The sequence below is a fragment of the Oncorhynchus kisutch genome, linkage group LG10 (genome assembly GCF_002021735.2).
Source record: "Oncorhynchus kisutch isolate 150728-3 linkage group LG10, Okis_V2, whole genome shotgun sequence".
Taxonomy (NCBI): domain Eukaryota; kingdom Metazoa; phylum Chordata; class Actinopteri; order Salmoniformes; family Salmonidae; genus Oncorhynchus; species Oncorhynchus kisutch.
Window position 1 is genome coordinate 21,450,888 of NC_034183.2, and position 18,195 is coordinate 21,469,082.

At 43.3% G+C, this 18,195-nt stretch overlaps 1 protein-coding gene across 1 annotated transcript in view; it reads right to left on the bottom strand.

The window, feature by feature from the left end:
- Positions 1 to 1,414: 1,414 nt before the first annotated feature.
- Positions 1,415 to 18,195, bottom strand: part of LOC109897906 (unconventional myosin-If-like) — a 26,546-nt gene continuing 9,765 nt past the window's right edge. The window contains exons 8-28 of the mRNA XM_031833307.1: positions 18,060 to 18,194; positions 12,587 to 12,719; positions 12,208 to 12,404; positions 12,030 to 12,110; positions 11,824 to 11,910; positions 11,631 to 11,717; positions 9,423 to 9,590; positions 9,198 to 9,283; positions 7,833 to 7,914; positions 7,602 to 7,708; positions 7,240 to 7,338; positions 6,946 to 7,090; positions 6,659 to 6,773; positions 5,988 to 6,157; positions 5,705 to 5,850; positions 5,309 to 5,455; positions 5,039 to 5,187; positions 4,805 to 4,867; positions 4,416 to 4,614; positions 4,118 to 4,293; positions 1,415 to 2,670 (exon numbers count right to left, since the gene is read on the bottom strand). Of these exons, the coding sequence (XP_031689167.1) occupies positions 2,594 to 2,670; positions 4,118 to 4,293; positions 4,416 to 4,614; positions 4,805 to 4,867; positions 5,039 to 5,187; positions 5,309 to 5,455; positions 5,705 to 5,850; positions 5,988 to 6,157; positions 6,659 to 6,773; positions 6,946 to 7,090; positions 7,240 to 7,338; positions 7,602 to 7,708; positions 7,833 to 7,914; positions 9,198 to 9,283; positions 9,423 to 9,590; positions 11,631 to 11,717; positions 11,824 to 11,910; positions 12,030 to 12,110; positions 12,208 to 12,404; positions 12,587 to 12,719; positions 18,060 to 18,194 (2,649 nt within the window). The 3' untranslated portion in view covers positions 1,415 to 2,593. The remainder of the gene's footprint in view (positions 2,671 to 4,117; positions 4,294 to 4,415; positions 4,615 to 4,804; positions 4,868 to 5,038; positions 5,188 to 5,308; positions 5,456 to 5,704; positions 5,851 to 5,987; positions 6,158 to 6,658; positions 6,774 to 6,945; positions 7,091 to 7,239; positions 7,339 to 7,601; positions 7,709 to 7,832; positions 7,915 to 9,197; positions 9,284 to 9,422; positions 9,591 to 11,630; positions 11,718 to 11,823; positions 11,911 to 12,029; positions 12,111 to 12,207; positions 12,405 to 12,586; positions 12,720 to 18,059; position 18,195) is intronic.

An 18,195-nucleotide genomic window follows, 5' to 3' on the forward strand; every position in this document is an offset into this window, starting at 1 on the left:
TGCGTGAATGGCAAAAGCTGCGGCTATTCATATTCTCAATGGGCCAGGTGTACCCGCCGGGATGGCACAAGCGCTTGAGTGTGAGGCCACATTGGTCCGATCTCGTCATGCGCTTTGCTTTTGACGGACGGCATAGGTAGCAAATCGTTCGTTGCCCGCCTGTTTGCCATTGTATTATTAATTTATTCTAGAAGAAAGAAGATTCCTGACGATGTTAATTGAAACTTTTGTGCCAGGGAGGTGAGTCGGCATAACTATCTCAGTCAGCAGCATGGACACCTGTATAATGGTTCTCAATAGGGTTGTTCCTATTATGAATGGCTTGACTGGCTTATTCCCTACTCTTAAAGAAACACGCCATTACGTCAATATTGATGGACTGCATGTTGTATCCCACTTAATCCCCACATATTGCCATTAATTAAAAAAGTAATCTAGGCCAATGCTAGTTTGAAGCAAGATGAGGACCAAAGAGCACAGACAATCATACAGTTGTATTTTCATGTTAAGAAGTCGAGTCAGTGATGTAAAGCTCCATGGAATGAGGTCATATTTGAGATCAGCGCTACTGGTCTGTTTATGGATCATCAGAATAAACAGGGGATCATGTTCAGGATCAACACAGTATGGCTAATGTTCCTGTCTCCACAGGTACTAATGACAATATTCAGTTATTACGGATACCATGTATGTTTAAACCTCTACAGTATCGGTGGGTCCCCCACGGGAAGGTTGAGCTAACGTAGGCTAATGCGATTAGCATGAGGTTGTAAGTAACAATAACATTTCCCAGGATATAGACGTATCAGATATTGGCAGAAAGCTTGAACTCTTGTTAATCTAACTGAACTATCTAATTTACAGTAGCTATTACAGTGAAATAATACCATGCAATTGTTTGAGGAGAGTGCACAGTTATGAACTTGAAAAGTTATTAATAAACCATTTAGGTACATTTGGGCAGTCTTGATACAATATTTTGAACAGAAATGCAATGGTTCATTGGATTAGCCTAAAACTTTGCACATACACTGCTGCCATCTAGTGGCAAAAATCTAAACTGCACCTGGGCTGGAATAATACATTATGGCGCTTCTTGCATTTCAAAGATGATGGTACAGAAAAAATACAAAAAAATACAAATGTTTTTTTCTTTGTATTATCTTTTACCAGATCTAATGTGTTATATTCTCCTACATTAATTTCACATTTCCACAAACTTCAAAGTGTTTCCTTTCAAATGCTATCAAGAATATGCATACCCTTGCATCAGTTCCCGAGCTACAGGCCGTTAGATTTGGGTATGGAATTTTAGGTCGAAAATTGAAAAAGAGGGACGGATCCTTTAGAGGTTTTTAACATGCAACGCATTACTATTTGTATGGCTGTATTCATGAAGTATCTAGTCTGCTCATAACAGAACATGTCGTTTTATTGTCAAGGCATGTATTTATAAAACATACTTGCATGCTTCAGTAACTGCTCCAATGAATAGTATAAACCTGCAGCCACACATTGACCATTGTAAATGATTAGCATTTCAATTTTGAACACGTGAAGCTCCCAGTTGTATTCACGGTTCACCTGTTGGACCAGTGTTCCCAGCTGGAGAATAATCTGCTGCGCTGCATCCTCTTTTGTCCACCTGTCATTCACAACCACCTGTAGGAATCATTAGGCTACCAATTCAAGGTGACACATTATTCATAGCCATAATGAAAACAGCATTCGTACAGGTTTACGACACTTCGAACAAGGATGCATTCTAGGGTTCATCACACATCGCTAACATGATGTAAGAATGAGGTGGTCTTAAAGCATCAAGTTCAATTTAGTTACACATGATGCCAATGATGATGCAAACAGTGTATCAATCAATTGCGCTTATAGAAAATATTTCTTTATTGTGACCACTGTCACTGGGCACAAAATAGAAATTCTCTGTTAATTTGTTAATTTCAAGTTATTTTACAACAGTTATAAAAGAAGTCCATAAACTAGTTTTGTAATGAATCCAACAAAGCAGAAAGAAGCTTATAACACCAAAGACTCATGTATATTATCATACATCAGTCAACCTTTCATTTTCAGAGCATTTGCAAGAGTTGAAGACATGGAAATGGTGCAACAGTACCTCCTACTGGTTGCTTACAGGTAGTATTTACTTGAATAGAAAATATGGACTTTTGGGAGGATTTTATTGACACTTGATGGCCCTACATTTGATATCACAAAAAAAAAATGTATGTGCATAAAATCATTGCATCTTCTTTTGCGTTAGCACCTCAAAGCTTTGCATCAAAGTCCTCTTTGTGAAACTGGAATAAGGCCCAGTTAAATCAGTTATGGCTGACGATATAATATAAATGAAAACTAAAAAAGGCACAGTCTTCTGTTTCAGATAGCTTTTCAACATGTTTCTTTCTCTGTACTGATATTGTTGTGCAGATAATACAAAGCACTGGTGTCAACATGACGATCCTGTTGAAACGCTTGTGAATCAGATATTACTGTTTGGCTCACATGCAATTCACCATTGCTTTACAGTGGATCGTTATGCCATACAACTTTTCGGGCACAGAACAGGCAGTCATCATATTTTCTCCACATAGTTCCCAGGGAAGAGGCCCTCCTTGCCACGAAACCTGCCCCTCCACCAGCCTGATGCATCTGCAAGGGAAAGGTAACCTTTCAGCAATGGTGTACTAGTGCCAAGCATTACAGCAGTGGTGTACTAGTGCCAAGCATTACAGCAGTGGTGTACTAGTGCCAAGCATTACAGCAGTGGTGTACTAGTGCCAAGCATTACAGCAGTGGTGTACTAGTGCCAAGCATTACAGCAGTGGTGTTCTAGTGCCAAGCATTACAGCAGTGGTGTACTAGTGCCAAGCATTACAGCAGTGGTGTACTAGTGCCAAACATTACAGCAGTGGTGTTCTAGTGTCAAACATTACAGCAGTGGTGTACTAGTGCCAAGCATTACAGCAGTGGTGTTCTAGTGTCAAACATTACAGCAGTGGTGTACTAGTGCCAAGCATTACAGCAGTGGTGTTCTAGTGTCAAACATTACAGCAGTGGTGTTCTAGTGTCAAACATTACAGCAGTGGTGTACTAGTGCCAAGCATTACAGCAGTGGTGTACTAGTGCCAAACATTACAGCAGTGGTGTACTAGTGCCAAGCATTACAGCAGTGGTGTTCTAGTGTCAAACATTACAGCAGTGGTGTACTAGTGCCAAGCATTACAGCAGTGGTGTACTAGTGCCAAGCATTACAGCAGTGGTGTTCTAGTGTCAAACATTACAGCAGTGGTGTACTAGTGCCAAGCATTACAGCAGTGGTGTACTAGTGCCAAACATTACAGCAGTGGTGTACTAGTGTCAAACATTACAGCAGTGGTGTACTAGTGCCAAGCATTACAGCAGTGGTGTTCTAGTGTCAAACATTACAGCAGTGGTGTACTCGTGCCAAGCATTACAGCAGTGGTGTTCTAGTGTCAAACATTACAGCAGTGGTGTACTAGTGCCAAACATTACAGCAGTGGTGTTCTAGTGTCAAACATTACAGCAGTGGTGTACTAGTGCCAAGCATTACAGCAGTGGTGTACTAGTGCCAAACATTACAGCAGTGGTGTTCTAGTGTCAAACATTACAGCAGTGGTGTACTAGTGCCAAGCATTACAGCAGTGGTGTACTAGTGCCAAACATGACAGCAGTGGTGTTCTAGTGTCAAACATTACAGCAGTGGTGTACTAGTGCCAAGCATTACAGCAGTGGTGTACTAGTGCCAAACATTACAGCAGTGGTGTACTAGTGCCAAGCATTACAGCAGTGGTGTACTAGTGCCAAACATCACAGCAGTGGTGTACTAGTGCCAAGCATTACAGCAGTGGTGTACTAGTGCAAAACATTACAGCAGTGGTGTACTAGTGCCAAGCATTACAGCAGTGGTGTACTAGTGCCAAGCATTACAGCAGTGGTGTACTAGTGCCAAGCGTAAAACACCCCAGTTGGTGCTCTAGTCTCCTCTTTCTTCCCCTTTCCTTTGTTCCGAATGGACACCGTTTCTTTTTTCACAAATAAACAATTGAGTGCTATTCTATTGCCTCCCAACGTGTACCTTCATTGAGCAGGTCGATGACATCATTGGCGTCGAAGCTGAGCTCATCGGTGTCCTGGCCAGCGTACTGGTACAACGCCCGGCAACGTGGGCCCATGGGGCGGGGCTGGGCCCTGGACCGGCTGGATGGGGCCGGGGGTGGCCGCTGGCTGCTGATACTCCTCCTCCTCTGCATTCTGAAGAGAGGTATAAAGGGATGAGATATACTGGGAGAGAGATGAGAGCTCAAGTTCTATCCTTCACTTTAGATAGTATATTTTTGTGAATGCCCAATGTATGCTCAGTTTATTCAGCTCACCCAGACACGCCCTGGTCAGGCACGTTGAGGAAGTCCAGGTTCCCCTGTTTAGTCTGAGTCTGAGCCGGGCCTCGTCTGGGATTCTGGGAGCCCAGTTTAGGGAGGACGGCGCTGGGGGGGCGGTTCTGTTTCTGGGAGGTATAGGTGTGCTGCTGGGGCGGTGGAGCACCTCTACCTCTGGGTGCACCATTCTGGGACCCTAGTCAAAGAAGAGGAACAGAGATACAAGGTAAACACAAGACAGACATACAGTACATCCATTCATACACTAATAACTCAACATAATTATCATGGTGGTGGTACACAGTAGTAAGGATTGCAAGTCCATGTTCATGGAGTGATTGTTGCCGATGATGTAGGAACATGTCTGAACAGATTCATGAGTTTACCTCTACTGGGAGGCTGACTCCTGCCGCCTGCACGGATCTGTAGCGCTCCCTTCTTGGTGGGCTCTGACAAAATAAACATGTTGAGTTTTAAAGGATGACGTATTAGGAAAAATAATATATGTTATATATCAAGTCAGCCTGAGTATTCTATAGATATACACGTCCATCTGTATCTACAGTATGTCTCTCTCTTTTCTCCTTCTGCATGTGCTTCTCTCTCTTCCTGTTACTCACTGGAGGTCTTGGGCAGGCCATCTCCCACCGTGATGGTGAGGGTCTTTCCAGCTGGTTTGATCTCTGCCAGGTCCCCCTGTCCCCTCTGGAACACCACAACACGGGTGCCCCCTCCTCCCCAGCCCTCCTTCTTCACCCGGAACTCCAGCCTACAGAGAGCCACAACGGCGGATGATTTTACTAGATGCTTTTATCCAAAGTTAATCCAATCCACTAAACCATGAAGTCATACAGCAAGGATTTCGCTATCCAGTATGTGTGTAGTCCTACCTGTCATTGAAGGAGAGAGACAGCTTGTTCTTGGTCACCTCTTCATAGCGCTTACAGAGCAAGCTGAGGAACTCAGTCTTGAAGTTGGACTCTAGCAGACTATCATACTGAGTCTCATGCACGATGAAGAAATCATCCTGTCTCATACTACAGGGAGAGGGAGAAATATATACATTTAGAGTTTTACGGGATTGCCATTGGTAGAAGAAGTGTCATACCCACACAGGCGGTGATATAATTGCACAATGCAGAGTTTAAAAAGATCCTGTGTTATCAGTTCCTGTTTTATCATTAACCACACTAACCACAAAAACTCCCATTGACACTGCCTGGAGATGACATCACACTGCACTGTTACATGCTGATCTAACTTCAGCAGTGAGAAAAAAGCTTTACCTGAGAGAGATAGAGTGGATACTCTCAAACTCCAGCTTCCTTTTTAACACCTCCTTTATCTGTCCCTTCTCTGGACCCTTCTTCACCTTCTCTCTGCCTATGAGGTAGATGCCTTTGGGAGACAGAATGAGGTCCCTCTTGATGGACTGGAGAGAGAGATAATGGAAGAGAGTGAGTGGGTATAAATGGAAGAAGTAAGAAGTCAACCCCGTGCTGTGCTGTTAACCCCGGCATTGGCTCGGTTTTCCTCACCACTCTGTGGTGGAGGAAGTGGTATGCTCACCTTGAACCTGCGGTCAAACTTGTTGACAGAGTCTGCGAAGTCGACTCGCTCCCTCTTGGCCAGGAACTGTCTGAGCTCAGGCCTCTGCTCCAGTCCCAGATAGTCTCCTACAAAGTTCCTGTTGATGCTGTTCCTCCTCCGCTCCTTAGAGTTATACAGGATGTCTGAAGCTGGGGACAACATGGGAGAGAGAGTTCCTGGGAATGTTAAGACCCTCTGAGGGCAGATTCATTGCTGTATATCCAAATTGATTTATGTATAATCATTTTTCTTTCTTGTTCCATCCCCACACTTCTCCAGGTGTCACACCCTGACCATAGAGAGCTGTATATTTTCTATGTTGGTTAGGTCGGGGTGTGATTAAGGGTGGGTTATCTAGGGGAATTGTATATCTATGTTGGCCTGGTATGGTTCCCAATCAGAGGCAGCTGTTTATCGTTGTCTCTGATTGGGGATCATATTTAGGTAGCCATTTCCCCATTGTACTTTGTGGGATCTTGTCTATGTATAGTTGCCTGTGAGCATTATTATAGCTTCACGTTTCGGTTGTTCGCTTTGTTGTTTTGTTCTTTGAAGTTTTCTATTCCAAAATAAAGGATGGAAACATACTACGCTGCATCTTGGTCTACTCCTTATGAGGAACGTGACTCCAGGATCATTGACACACTCACCATCTTCCCTCATCTGTTCATATTTCCGCCTGGCGATGTACTTCCTCCAGGCCTTCTGGATGGTCCTGGCGAACGTGTCGAATTTCCTCTCCCGCATCTCCTCCAATAGGAAGAGCTAGAGGAGACGGAGGGAAGAGGGAATGCTTAGCTCAAATAAACTATTTTGTAGTGTAATACCTCACACCTTTTAATACAGTTAATTTATTCACCCTTAAACCCGGGAACTCCCATTGAGATGAATGAAACAGCACTTTTCCCAGGGAGAACTACAGTATATGGGCCCCTACCGACTCTGGGGCCTTGACAAAGACCTTGGAGCGTCCCATCTGGTACTGGTCTGTGTCCATGTTGACAGAGCGGAGGAGATGCAGGACCCCCTGCTGCTCTCCCCCCCGCCAGCACGGCCACGTCTCTGCCGTCAGGATGGCGTACCTGTAGGCCAAACACAGTGAGTCAGGTACTGGGTAGAACATACAGTAGACTCTCCATCCCCCCACACACACTGAGAGGACACCCAGCAGACACTGAACGACACCCAGCAAACACTGAAGGACACACACCTAAGAGTAAGTAAGACTCACCTCTGTAGGAACTTATTGAAGACTCTGCGGTAGGCGTAGCCGGCTCGACGTACACGGATATTCTCCCGCAGCCCAAGGTACTCCACCTGGTGCTTCGCCCTAAACACACACACACACACACACACACACACACACACACACACACACACACACACACACACACACACACACACACACACACACACACACACACACACACACACACACACACACACACACACACACACACACAGGTTCAATATCACCTATGTTCTAATGTTCCAATTCTTAATGTTCCAATTAATGTTTCTGAATTCTTCTGAAATCCCTAAATAATCTGCTATTGTATATGATGTCTGTTAGGGGGTGTTATAGGGACACACCGACTCTCTTCCCAGTCCTTGGGTCTCTTAGTCTCGTTGGGTTTGATACATCGGATATAGTGGGGGGTGCACTTCATCAACGTGTTCACCAGATCATTGGCTTGTTTCTGCAGAGAGAACATAAGGGATGGATGTACCACCACGTACTGATAAGCTGAAATCTTTGTGAGTGCTGTTACACTCAGCTACTGAACCATAGTTCTGGTACAGTAGTAGAGTGGGGACTGTTACCTTGATCTTACAGCTAGCAGTGGTGGGCCTGCTCTTCTTGTCTGTGTTGAGGTTTTCAGGGAAGAGGCTGCGGATGAAGGCACTGTGGGGACAAGATGGAGGATCATATTGAATTGCTTTTCACATTAAGTTAGGCTTGCAAGCATTTTAACTAGGTAGCCTATGAAAACAAAAACTAAAAGTGTACTGAATGGCAGAGTCATGAAAGAGAGGAGGATGGCATTGGGATTCAACTTTTAGTTTTTCACTTGCGTGAGCAAGCACGCACACACAGAAATCAGTACCATGGACAGCCACATGATATTTTGCAACATTGATTGGGACTACATTGTTTTTGTTATCTTTAAGTTAGTTTTCAATGCATTTCATTTAACTCTGTGGTTCTAAATCAGTAGTTGTTTAGTAAACTGTCAAAAACATGAACTTGCTTGACAGTACTGCAGGCAATATACAGTAACTGTCTGTTAATGCAATACTTGCTTTGTGGACTACACCGGACAGATGTTGCTGTCCGGTTTTGTGTTAAACAAATGTATGTGCAGTTGAATTTATTCGGCCACTGTGTGACTGTTGTCTTTTTGTTGTTACGGTCTTATTGTATATCACGGTGGCGTATAAACGAATAGGTTATAGAGCAAACAACACAAATATGAAATATCTAGCTAGATAAATACTAAAAGCTTCCAGCAAAGGTCAGCACCTTCAGTTCTGAGTTCCGACACTTGTCAGATGGTAGTGTAACATCTGAAGCTTGGAACGTCATCATCAGGTGGTGTTGTTACTTTGTTACAAGCATCGCTACGTTGTGTCGAATCAGAAGTGCTTCGAAAACTGCATCGGAGTGTCGGAGCTCCGGTATCAATCGTCCCATCACTAGGGAGCAATAATAAATATTATGTTGCACTCTTCAGTTGGCTCCTCTTTCCTATATTAAGAGGCTTGAAAAATTATTATTGTGATATAATGTTTATGTCATTGAGAAATTTGGCCATAGAATCAATGACCGAAAAAATACGTATTAGTAAGTATTTTTGACGTCCGAAAAATACATATTTTCACCTTTCATTCAGCACCTAAAATGCACCTGATTTCAACATCAGGAAAATACTGTACGTATTTTCAACGTCCAGAAAATATGTGTTTTTGACATCCGGAAAATATGTGTTTTCGACGTCTAGAAAATATGTATTTTCGATGTCCATGAATTGTATTATCGACGTGAAGAAAATATGCATTTTCACCATTCGTTCAGCACATAAAATGAACCTGACATCCAAGTCTGGAAAAGAGGTCTAAAAGATGTCGTTCAAAGTCATTTTGCTTACTGGGATGTGTCAGTTCAGGTAAAGATAGTGGAATACATACTGTTCGCTGCTCTGCATCAGTTCAATAAGGTCAGTAAAAAGCACATCCCGGTTTCTCTCACAGAAGCCGTTTATTTCGTAGGAGACCTGAGGTGACAGATAATGCATTATGTGTAAGTCTTAAAATTCACAGCAACCTTCACACATCACCCATATGTCTACTCACATGAAGTGTTTACTTAAATCAGTTTTGAGTTTAAAACTCTTGTCTTCTCCTGGTACTCACCTTGCCTGCATAGTGGTGGATGACGAAGCCCGAGTTCCAGCTGTTGAAGTGTTCGTGTGTGCCCACCGCCGCCGAGAGCTTCTGGAGCAGGGTGCCGTCTGCCCCCTCACCCTTGGCATGCATGGTGGCACACACATCATCCAGCACACTCATGATGCCTGGCGGGTTCTGGAGGGGAGGGATTGTTAGACATTTAGAGTGGTAGCCACTAATAGAATATACAGACACATCCAAATTGATTGGCAACATTGATAAAGTTTAGCAAAAAATGGTCAGATGAGACGAAAATAGAGCGGTGTTTGCACAGACCGAAAGATATCAAGGATCTGGAAATATTCTGTGTGGAGGAATGGTTTAAGATCCCTCCCAATGTGATCTTCAATCTCATAAAATATTATAGGAAAAGGCTACATCCGCGTAAAGGGGAGGTTTGCACAAAGTATTGAAAACAGGGTTGCCAAAAATGTTGACACCTATCTTTTTAAAAATGTTTGTATCACTTGTTAAACTAAATATTTTTATTTGAGCATTTATTAGTATAAAATCATTATTTACAGTACCAGTCAAAAGTTTGGACACACCTACTCATTCAAGGGTTCTTCTTTATTTTTATTATGTTCTACATTGTAGAATAATAGTGAAGATATCAAAACTATAAAATAACACGTTTGGAATTATGTAGTAACCAAAAAAGTGTAAAACAAATACAAATATATTTTATATTTGAGATTCTTCAAAGTAGCTACTCTTTGCCTTGATGACAGCTTTGCACATTATTGGCATTCTCTCAACCAGTTTCATGAGGTAGTCACCTGGAATGCATTTCAATTAACAGGTGTGCCTTGTAAAAATGTCTTTCCTTCTTAATGCATTTGAGCCAATCAGTTGTGTTGTGACAAGGTAGGGGTGGTATACAGAAGATAGCCCTATTTGGTAAAAGACCAAGTCTATATTATGGCAAGAACAGCTCAAATAAGCAAAGAGAAACAACAGTCCATCATTACTTTAAGACATGAAGATCAGTCAATACGGAACATTTCAAGAACTTTTAAAGTTTTTTCAACTGCAGTAGCAAAAACCATCAAGCGCTATGAGGAAACTGGCTCTCATGAGGACCGCCCCAGGAAAGGAAGAGGATAAGTTCATTAGAGTTAACTGCACCTCAGATTGCAGCCCAAATAAATGCTTCACAGTGTTCAAGTACCAGACACATCTCAACATCATCTGTAGACTACGTGAATCAGGCCTTCATGGTCGAATTGTTACAAAGAAACCACTTCTAAAGGACAACAATAATAATAAGAGACATGCTTGGGCAAAGAAACACAAACAATGGACATTAGACGGGTGGAAATCTGTCCTTTGGTCTGATGAGTCCAAATTTGAGATTTTTGGTTCCAACCGCTGTGTCTTTGTGAGACGCGGAGTAGGTGAACGGATGATGATGTGTGGTTCCACATGTGTGGTTCCCACTGTGAAGCATGGAAGAGGTGGTGTGATGGTGTGGGGGTGCTTTACTGGTGACACTATCTATGATTTATTTAGAATTCAAGGCACATTTAACCAGCATGGCTTCCACAGCATTCTGCAACAATATGCCATCCCATCTAGTTTGTGCTTAGTGGGACCATCATTTGTTTTTCAACAGGACAATGACCCACCACACCTCCAGGCTGTATAAGGGCTATTTGACCAAGAAGGAGAGTGATGGAGTGCTGCATCAGATGACCTGGCCTCCACAATCACCTGACCTCAACCCAATTGAGATGGTTTGGGATGAGTTGAACCGCAGAGTGAAAGAAAAGCAGCAAAATAATGCTGAGCATATGTGGGAACTCCTTCAAGACAGTTGGAAAAGCATTCCAGGTGAATCTGAGAATGCCAAGAGTGTGCAAAGCTGTCATCAAAGCAAAGGGTGGCAACTTTGAAGAATCTCAAATATACAATATATTTTGATTTGTTTAACTTTTTGGGGGGATACTACATGATTCCATGTGTGCTATTTCATAGTTTTGATGTCTTCACTATTATTCTACAATGTAGAAAATAGGAAAAATTAAAGAAAAACCATTGAATGAGTAGGGTTGACCAAACTTTGACTGGTACTGTATTTGATAGTCTTTTTTGCTCATCTTTATTAAGGGTGCCAATCATTTTGGATGTGACTGTAGACACAGTTGAGGAGATATTGTATAATTTTGAGCTTACCAACTTATTCTCGATGAGGTCACAAACAACCTTGTTGTTGAAATACTCAATTGGTGTCCACTTGATGCCTTCCTGAACATACTCTTCCTGGGAGAAACACAGGGAGATAGACAATGCCAATATAACTATTAAACAACATCCAAGACTCCGCTTAAAGAAATGAAAAGTGTTGATGTTTGAGAGTGGTTTGTACCTGTTCAGCCTTCAGTGTCAACTCAATAAATATCTGCTGTAGCTTCTCGTTGACAAAGTTGATGCAGAATTGCTCAAACCCATTCCTCTGTCAGAGGAACACATCCAGGTTAGAGACAATGTTACAACATATTATCATCATACCTGTGTTTTGTCTCGTTATCCCATCAGAGATGTACATTTCTATTGATTTCATATTTGATTTACCTGGAATATCTCAAAGCCATATATGTCAAGAACGCCGATGCTGTATTCTTCCTCAGGTTTCTGTATGGCTTTGTTTATGGCCTGGTAGGGGGATAATTAGTTAGTATGAAACGGACGTGTCGTTACTGTATTTATGTCTCTGTGTGTATCATTGCAGTTTATAGTAGATGTCCCTAACCTCCACCAGGTAGTCAAAGAGCCGTGTATAAAGGGCCTTAGCCAGGGCGTCGCGGGTGTAGGTGGCTTGTTCCTGGTTAAGAGTCACATCGATGGATTCAGACTTTCCACCCCACTTCGAGTCCATCTTTCTGCTGGTCAGTTTGTCTTGCAGACGCGTTGGGTCAACGCCCAGCAGATAGGCAGGGAAGGCAAGCACTGGGAGGGAGAAAATACAAACAGAACATAACACAACACATGACAAATAAATACATTTGTCTACATAATGGCAAATTGCTTGAGCTACTATCCCCAATGTCTCCAATGTGTTTTTCCATCTTCACTGGGGACATTTACAAATGTATTATGCATGTCTGCACGTTCTCATGTCTCCCACTCACAGTCAGTGCTCTCCACCTTGCCATAGTTGCCTGCCTCTATGAAGCTGATGTTTCCAAGGTGCAGGATTCCTGCTATGATCTGCAGCGCCTGAGCCTGGTGGGCCACTGGGATCCCAATCACATGCATGGCTTCCTGTGGACAGAATACAACAGACAGGCATTACTCCTGGTCCAGACAACACACAACAACATCTAGAATTGGGACTGAGGGAATATGATGGAAGAATACGCAGCAGAACAGTATATTTTGCAAATTATAAGCCTGTGTTACGAATATACACTATCGTTCAAAAGTTTGGGGTCACTTAGAAATGTCCTTGTTTTTTGTTTTTGTCCATTAAAATAACATCAAATTGATCAGAAATAGAGTGCAAATGACAATTGTAGCTGGAAACAGCTGATTTTTAAAATTTTTTTTTTTTTTTAACCAGGCAAGTCAGTTAAGAACAAATTCTTATTTTACAATGACAGCCTACCAGGGAACAGTGGTTTAACTGCCTTGTTCAGGGACAGGACAACACATTTTTACCTTGTCAGCTCAGGGATTCGATCCAGCAACCTATCGGTTACTGGTCTAATGCTCAAACCACTAGGCTACCTGCCACCCCAATGTTTGTATATGGAGACTACATGGCTGTGCGCTCAATTTTATACACCTGTCAGCAACGGGTGTGGTAGCTCCGTTGCTGACAGGTGTATATCTACATAGGCATACAGAGGCCCATGATCAGCAAATCAAATCAAATCAAATGTATTTATAAAGACCTTCTTACATCAGCTGATGTCACTAAGTGCTGTACAGAAACCCATCCTTAAAACCCAAACAGCAAGCAATACAGGTGTAGAAGCACAGTGGCTAGGAAAAACTCCATAGAAAGGCCAGAACCTAGGAAGAAACCTAGAGAGGAACGGGGCTATGAGGGGTGGCCAGTCCTCTTCTGGCTGTGCTGGGTGGAGATTATAACAAAACATGGCCAAGATGTTCAAATGTTCATAGATGGCCAGCATGGTCGAATAATAATAATCACAGTGGTTGAAGAGCAACCATCACTCCTGTGTTCCAATGGCACTTTGTGTTAGCTAATCCAAATTTTAAAAGGCAAATTGATCATTAGAAAACCCTTTTTCAATTATGTTTGCATAGCTGAAAGCTGTTGTTCTGATTAAAGAAGCAATAAAACTGGCCTTCTTTATACTAGTTGATTAGTCAAATCAAATCAAAGTTTATTTGTCACGTGTGCCGAATACAACAATACCTTACAGTGAAAGGCTTACTTACAGGCTCTAACCAATAGTGCAAAAAAGGTATTAGGTGAACAATAGGTAAGTAAATAAATAAAAACAACAGTAAAAAGACAGTGAAAAACAGTTGCGAGGCTATAAAAGTAGAAAGGCTACATACAGACACCGGTTAGTCAGGCTGATTGAGGTAGAATGTACATGTAGATATGGTTAAAGTGACTATGCATATATGATGGACAGAGAGTAGCAGTAGCGTAAAATAGTTAAAAATTTGTACTTTTTTTATTTATTTCACCTTTATTTAACCAGGTAGGCTAGTTGAGAACAAGTTCTCATTTACAACTGCGACCTGGCCAAGATAAAGCATAGCAGTGTTTTAATAGCGTTTAAGAGCAGTTGGAGCCCACAGAAGGAGTGTTGTATGGCATTGAAGCTCGTTTGGAGGTTAGATAGCACAGTGTCCAAGGAAGGGCCAGAAGTATACAGAATGGTGTCGTCTGCGTAGAGGTGGATCAGGGAATAGCCCGCAGCAAGAGCAACATCATTGATATATATAGAGAAAAGAGTCGGCCCGAGAATTGAACCCTGTGGCACCCCCATAGAGACTGCCAGAGGACCGGACAACATGCCCTCCGATTTGACACACTGAACTCTGTCTGTAAAGTAGTTGGTGAACCAGGAAAGGCAGTCATTCGAAAAACCGAGGCTACTGAGTCTGCCGATAAGAATATGATGATTGACAGAGTCGAAAGCTTTGGCCCGTTCGATGAAGACGGCTGCACAGTTGGTGGGTGGTGGGTGGCGGGACACAATGCAGATAGCCTGGTTAGCCAATGTGCGGGAGCACTGGTTGGTCGGGGCAATTGAGGTAGTATGTGCATGAATGTATAGTTAAAGTAACTATGCATATATGATAAACAGATGCAATTTGCACACAATGTAAATAGTCCGGGTAGCCATTTGATTACCTGTACAGGAGTCTTATGGCTTGGGGGTAAAAACTGTTGAGAAGCCTTTTCGTCCAAGACTTGGCACTCCGGTACCGCTTGCCATGCAGCAGTAGAGAGAACAGTCTAGGACTGGGGTGGCTGGGGTCTTTGACAATTTTTAGGGCCTACCTCTGACACCGCCTGGTGTAGAGGTCCTGGATGGCAGGCAGCTTAGCCCCAGTGATGTACTGGTCCGTATAGTGCCTTGCGGTCAGAGGCCGAGCATTTGCCGTACCAGGCAGTGATGCAACCAGTCAGGATGCTTTCGATGTGGCAGCTGTAGAACCTTTTGAGGATCTCAGGACTCATGCCAAATCCTTTTAGTTTCCTGAGGGCGAGTAGGCTTTGTCGTGCCCTCTTCACGACCGTCTTGGTGTGTTTGGACCATTCTAGTTTTTTGGTGATGTAGACACCAAGGAACTTGAAGCTTTCAGCCTGCTCCACTCCAGCCCCATCGATGAGAATGGGGGCATGCTCGGACCTCCTTTTAATTTAGTCCACAATCATCTCGTTAGTCTTGGTTATGTTGAGGGATAGGTTGTTATTCTGGCACCACCCGGCCAGGTCTCTGACCTCATCCCTATAGGCTGTCTCGTCATTGTCGGTGATCAGGCCTACCACTGTTGTGTCGTGCCTGGCCATGTAGTCGTGGGTGAACAGGGAGTACAGGGGGGGACTGAGCACGCACTCCTGGGGTCTCCAGTGTTGAGGATCAACGTGGCAGATGTGTTGCTACCTACCCTCACCACCTGGGGGCGGCCTGTCAGGAAGTCCAGGATCCAGTTGCAGAGGGAGGTGTTTAGTCCCAGGATCCTTAACTTAGTGATGAGCTTTGAGGGTACTATGGTGTTGAACGCTGAGCTGTAGTCAATGAATAGCATTCTCACATAAGTGTTCCTTTTGTCCAGGTGGGAAAGTGCAGTGTGGAGTGCAATAGAGATTGCGTCATCTGTGGATCTGTTTGGGCGGTATGCAAATTGGAGTGGATATAGGGTTTCTGGGATAATGGTTTTGATGTGAGCTATTACCAGCATTTCAAAGCACTTCATGGCTATGGACGTGAGTGCTACGGGTCTGTAGTCATTTAGTCAGGTTGCCTTTGTGTTCTTGGGCACAGGGACTATGGTGGTCTGCTTGAAACATGTTGGTATTACAGACTCAATCAGGGGCATGTTGAAAATGTCAGTGAAGACACCTGCCAGTTGGTCAGCACATGCCACGAGCACACGTCCTGGTAATCCGTCTGGCCCCGCAGCCTTGTGTATGTTGACCTGCTTAAAGGTCTTACTCACGTTGGCTATGGAGAGTGTGATCACACAGTCGTCCGAAACAGCTGATGCTCTCATGCATGCCTTAGTGTGTTGCTTGCCTCGAAGCGAGCATAGAAGTGATTTAGCTCGTCTGATAGGCTCGTATCACTGGACAGCTCGCGGTTCTGCTTCCCTTTGTAGTCTGTAATAGTTTGCAAGCCCTGCCACATAAGACGAGCGTCGGAGCCGGTGTAGTATGATTCAATCTTAGCCCTGTATTGACGCTTTGCCTGTTTGATGGTACGTCGCAGGGCATAGCAGGATTTCTTGTAAGCTTCTGGGTTAGAGTCCCGCACCTTGAAAGCGGCAGCTTTAGCTCAGTGCGAATGTTGCCTGCAATCCATGGCTTCTGGTTGGGGTATGTACGTACAGTCACTGTGGGGATGACGTCCTCAAGTATCTGGAGCATCAGCATTTGTGGGCTCGATTACAGGCTCAAAATGACCAGAAACAAAGGACTTTCTTCTGAAACTCGTTGGTCTATTCTTGTTCTGAGAAATGAAGGCTATTCCATGCGATAAATTGGCAAGAAACAACTGAAGATCTCGTACAACACTGTGTACTACTCCCTTCACAGAACAGCGCAAACTGGCGCTAACCAGAATAGAAAGAGGAGCGGGAGGCTTATAAGAGAATTACGTTCTCCAGGTACATCATCCAATTTAATTATATTACTCTCAGTCTGCAAACCAGAATTTGTAAGATCCTGGTCGATTGAAACAGACGGAGGTCCAGCTAAAATAGTCAAAAAGGTTTATTCATGGAACGTTCTGAAGTCAAAAATACAAAACAATTCATTTTATACTGACTTCTCACGCCCACACATTCACACAGCCATACACTGTACATACACACATGTCCTGCTACGCACACACTGTCTGTCTGACTACTCAACCGACAGAGATAGTGACCTTGTCCTTGAGACGTACTCCCCGTTCTCTCCCAAATCTCTAGTCAGGTCGGCACCAAGCTCAGACAGTCTGTGTTTAAAATACCATAAAGACATATTGTTTTACCCTAATTCTGACTAGGACTACACATTTATTGATTATGATTTGATACATTCTAATCAATTCCATACAATTACATGTTTCAGGGCGGAATATTCTAATCATTCAATTAACAGACAATTCTCACCTATCAGAGGCCCCGGTGCACAACTGAGCAAGAGGACAAGTACATTAGAGTGTCTAGTTTGAGAAACAGACAAGTCCTCAACTGGCAGCTTCATTAAATAGTACCCGCAAAACACCAGTCTTAACGTCAACAGTGAAGAGGCGACTCCGGGATGCTGGCCTTCTAGGCAGAGTTGCAAAGAAAAACCCATATCTCAGATAGAAATACAAGATTGAGATGGACAAAAGAACACAGACACTGGACAGAGGAAGATTGGAAAAAATTGTTATGGACAGGTGAATCTAAGTTTGAGGTGTTCGGATCACAAAGAAGAACATTCGTGAGACGCAGTGCTTGACGCCATCTGTCAAGCATGGTGGATGCAATGTGATGGTCTGGGGGTGCTTTGATGGTGGTAAAGTGGGAGATTTGTACAGGGTAAAAGGGATCTTGAAGAAGGAAGGCTATCACTCCATTTTTCATCGCCATGCCATACCCTGTGGATGGTGCTTAATTGGAGCCAATTTCCTCCTACAACAGGACAATGACCCAAAGCACAGCTCCAAACTATGCAAGAACTATTTAGGGAAGAAGCAGTCATTTATAAAAATCATTATTTATAATTTTGTCAACGTCTTTACTATTTTTCCTATTCATTTTGCAACTCATTTCATGTATGTTTTCATGGAAAACAAGGACATTTTTAAGTGATCCCAAACTTTTGACCGGTAGTGTAAACCGGAAGTGTCATTTTGCTCCCAGAGCTTCTGTGAAAAAAGTGTACTATATGTTTTAATCCCTGATGGAGTAAAGTACCATTGTCTCCTGAAAGTCCTTGCTGTCGTTGGTTCCGTCCACTTTGTATGTCCCTGACTGGTTCAGGTAGTAGTAGTAGTCTGGAGTCATGATGCCCAGGGCTTCTTTCTGCTGGGGGTTGGCTCCCTCTATTAGC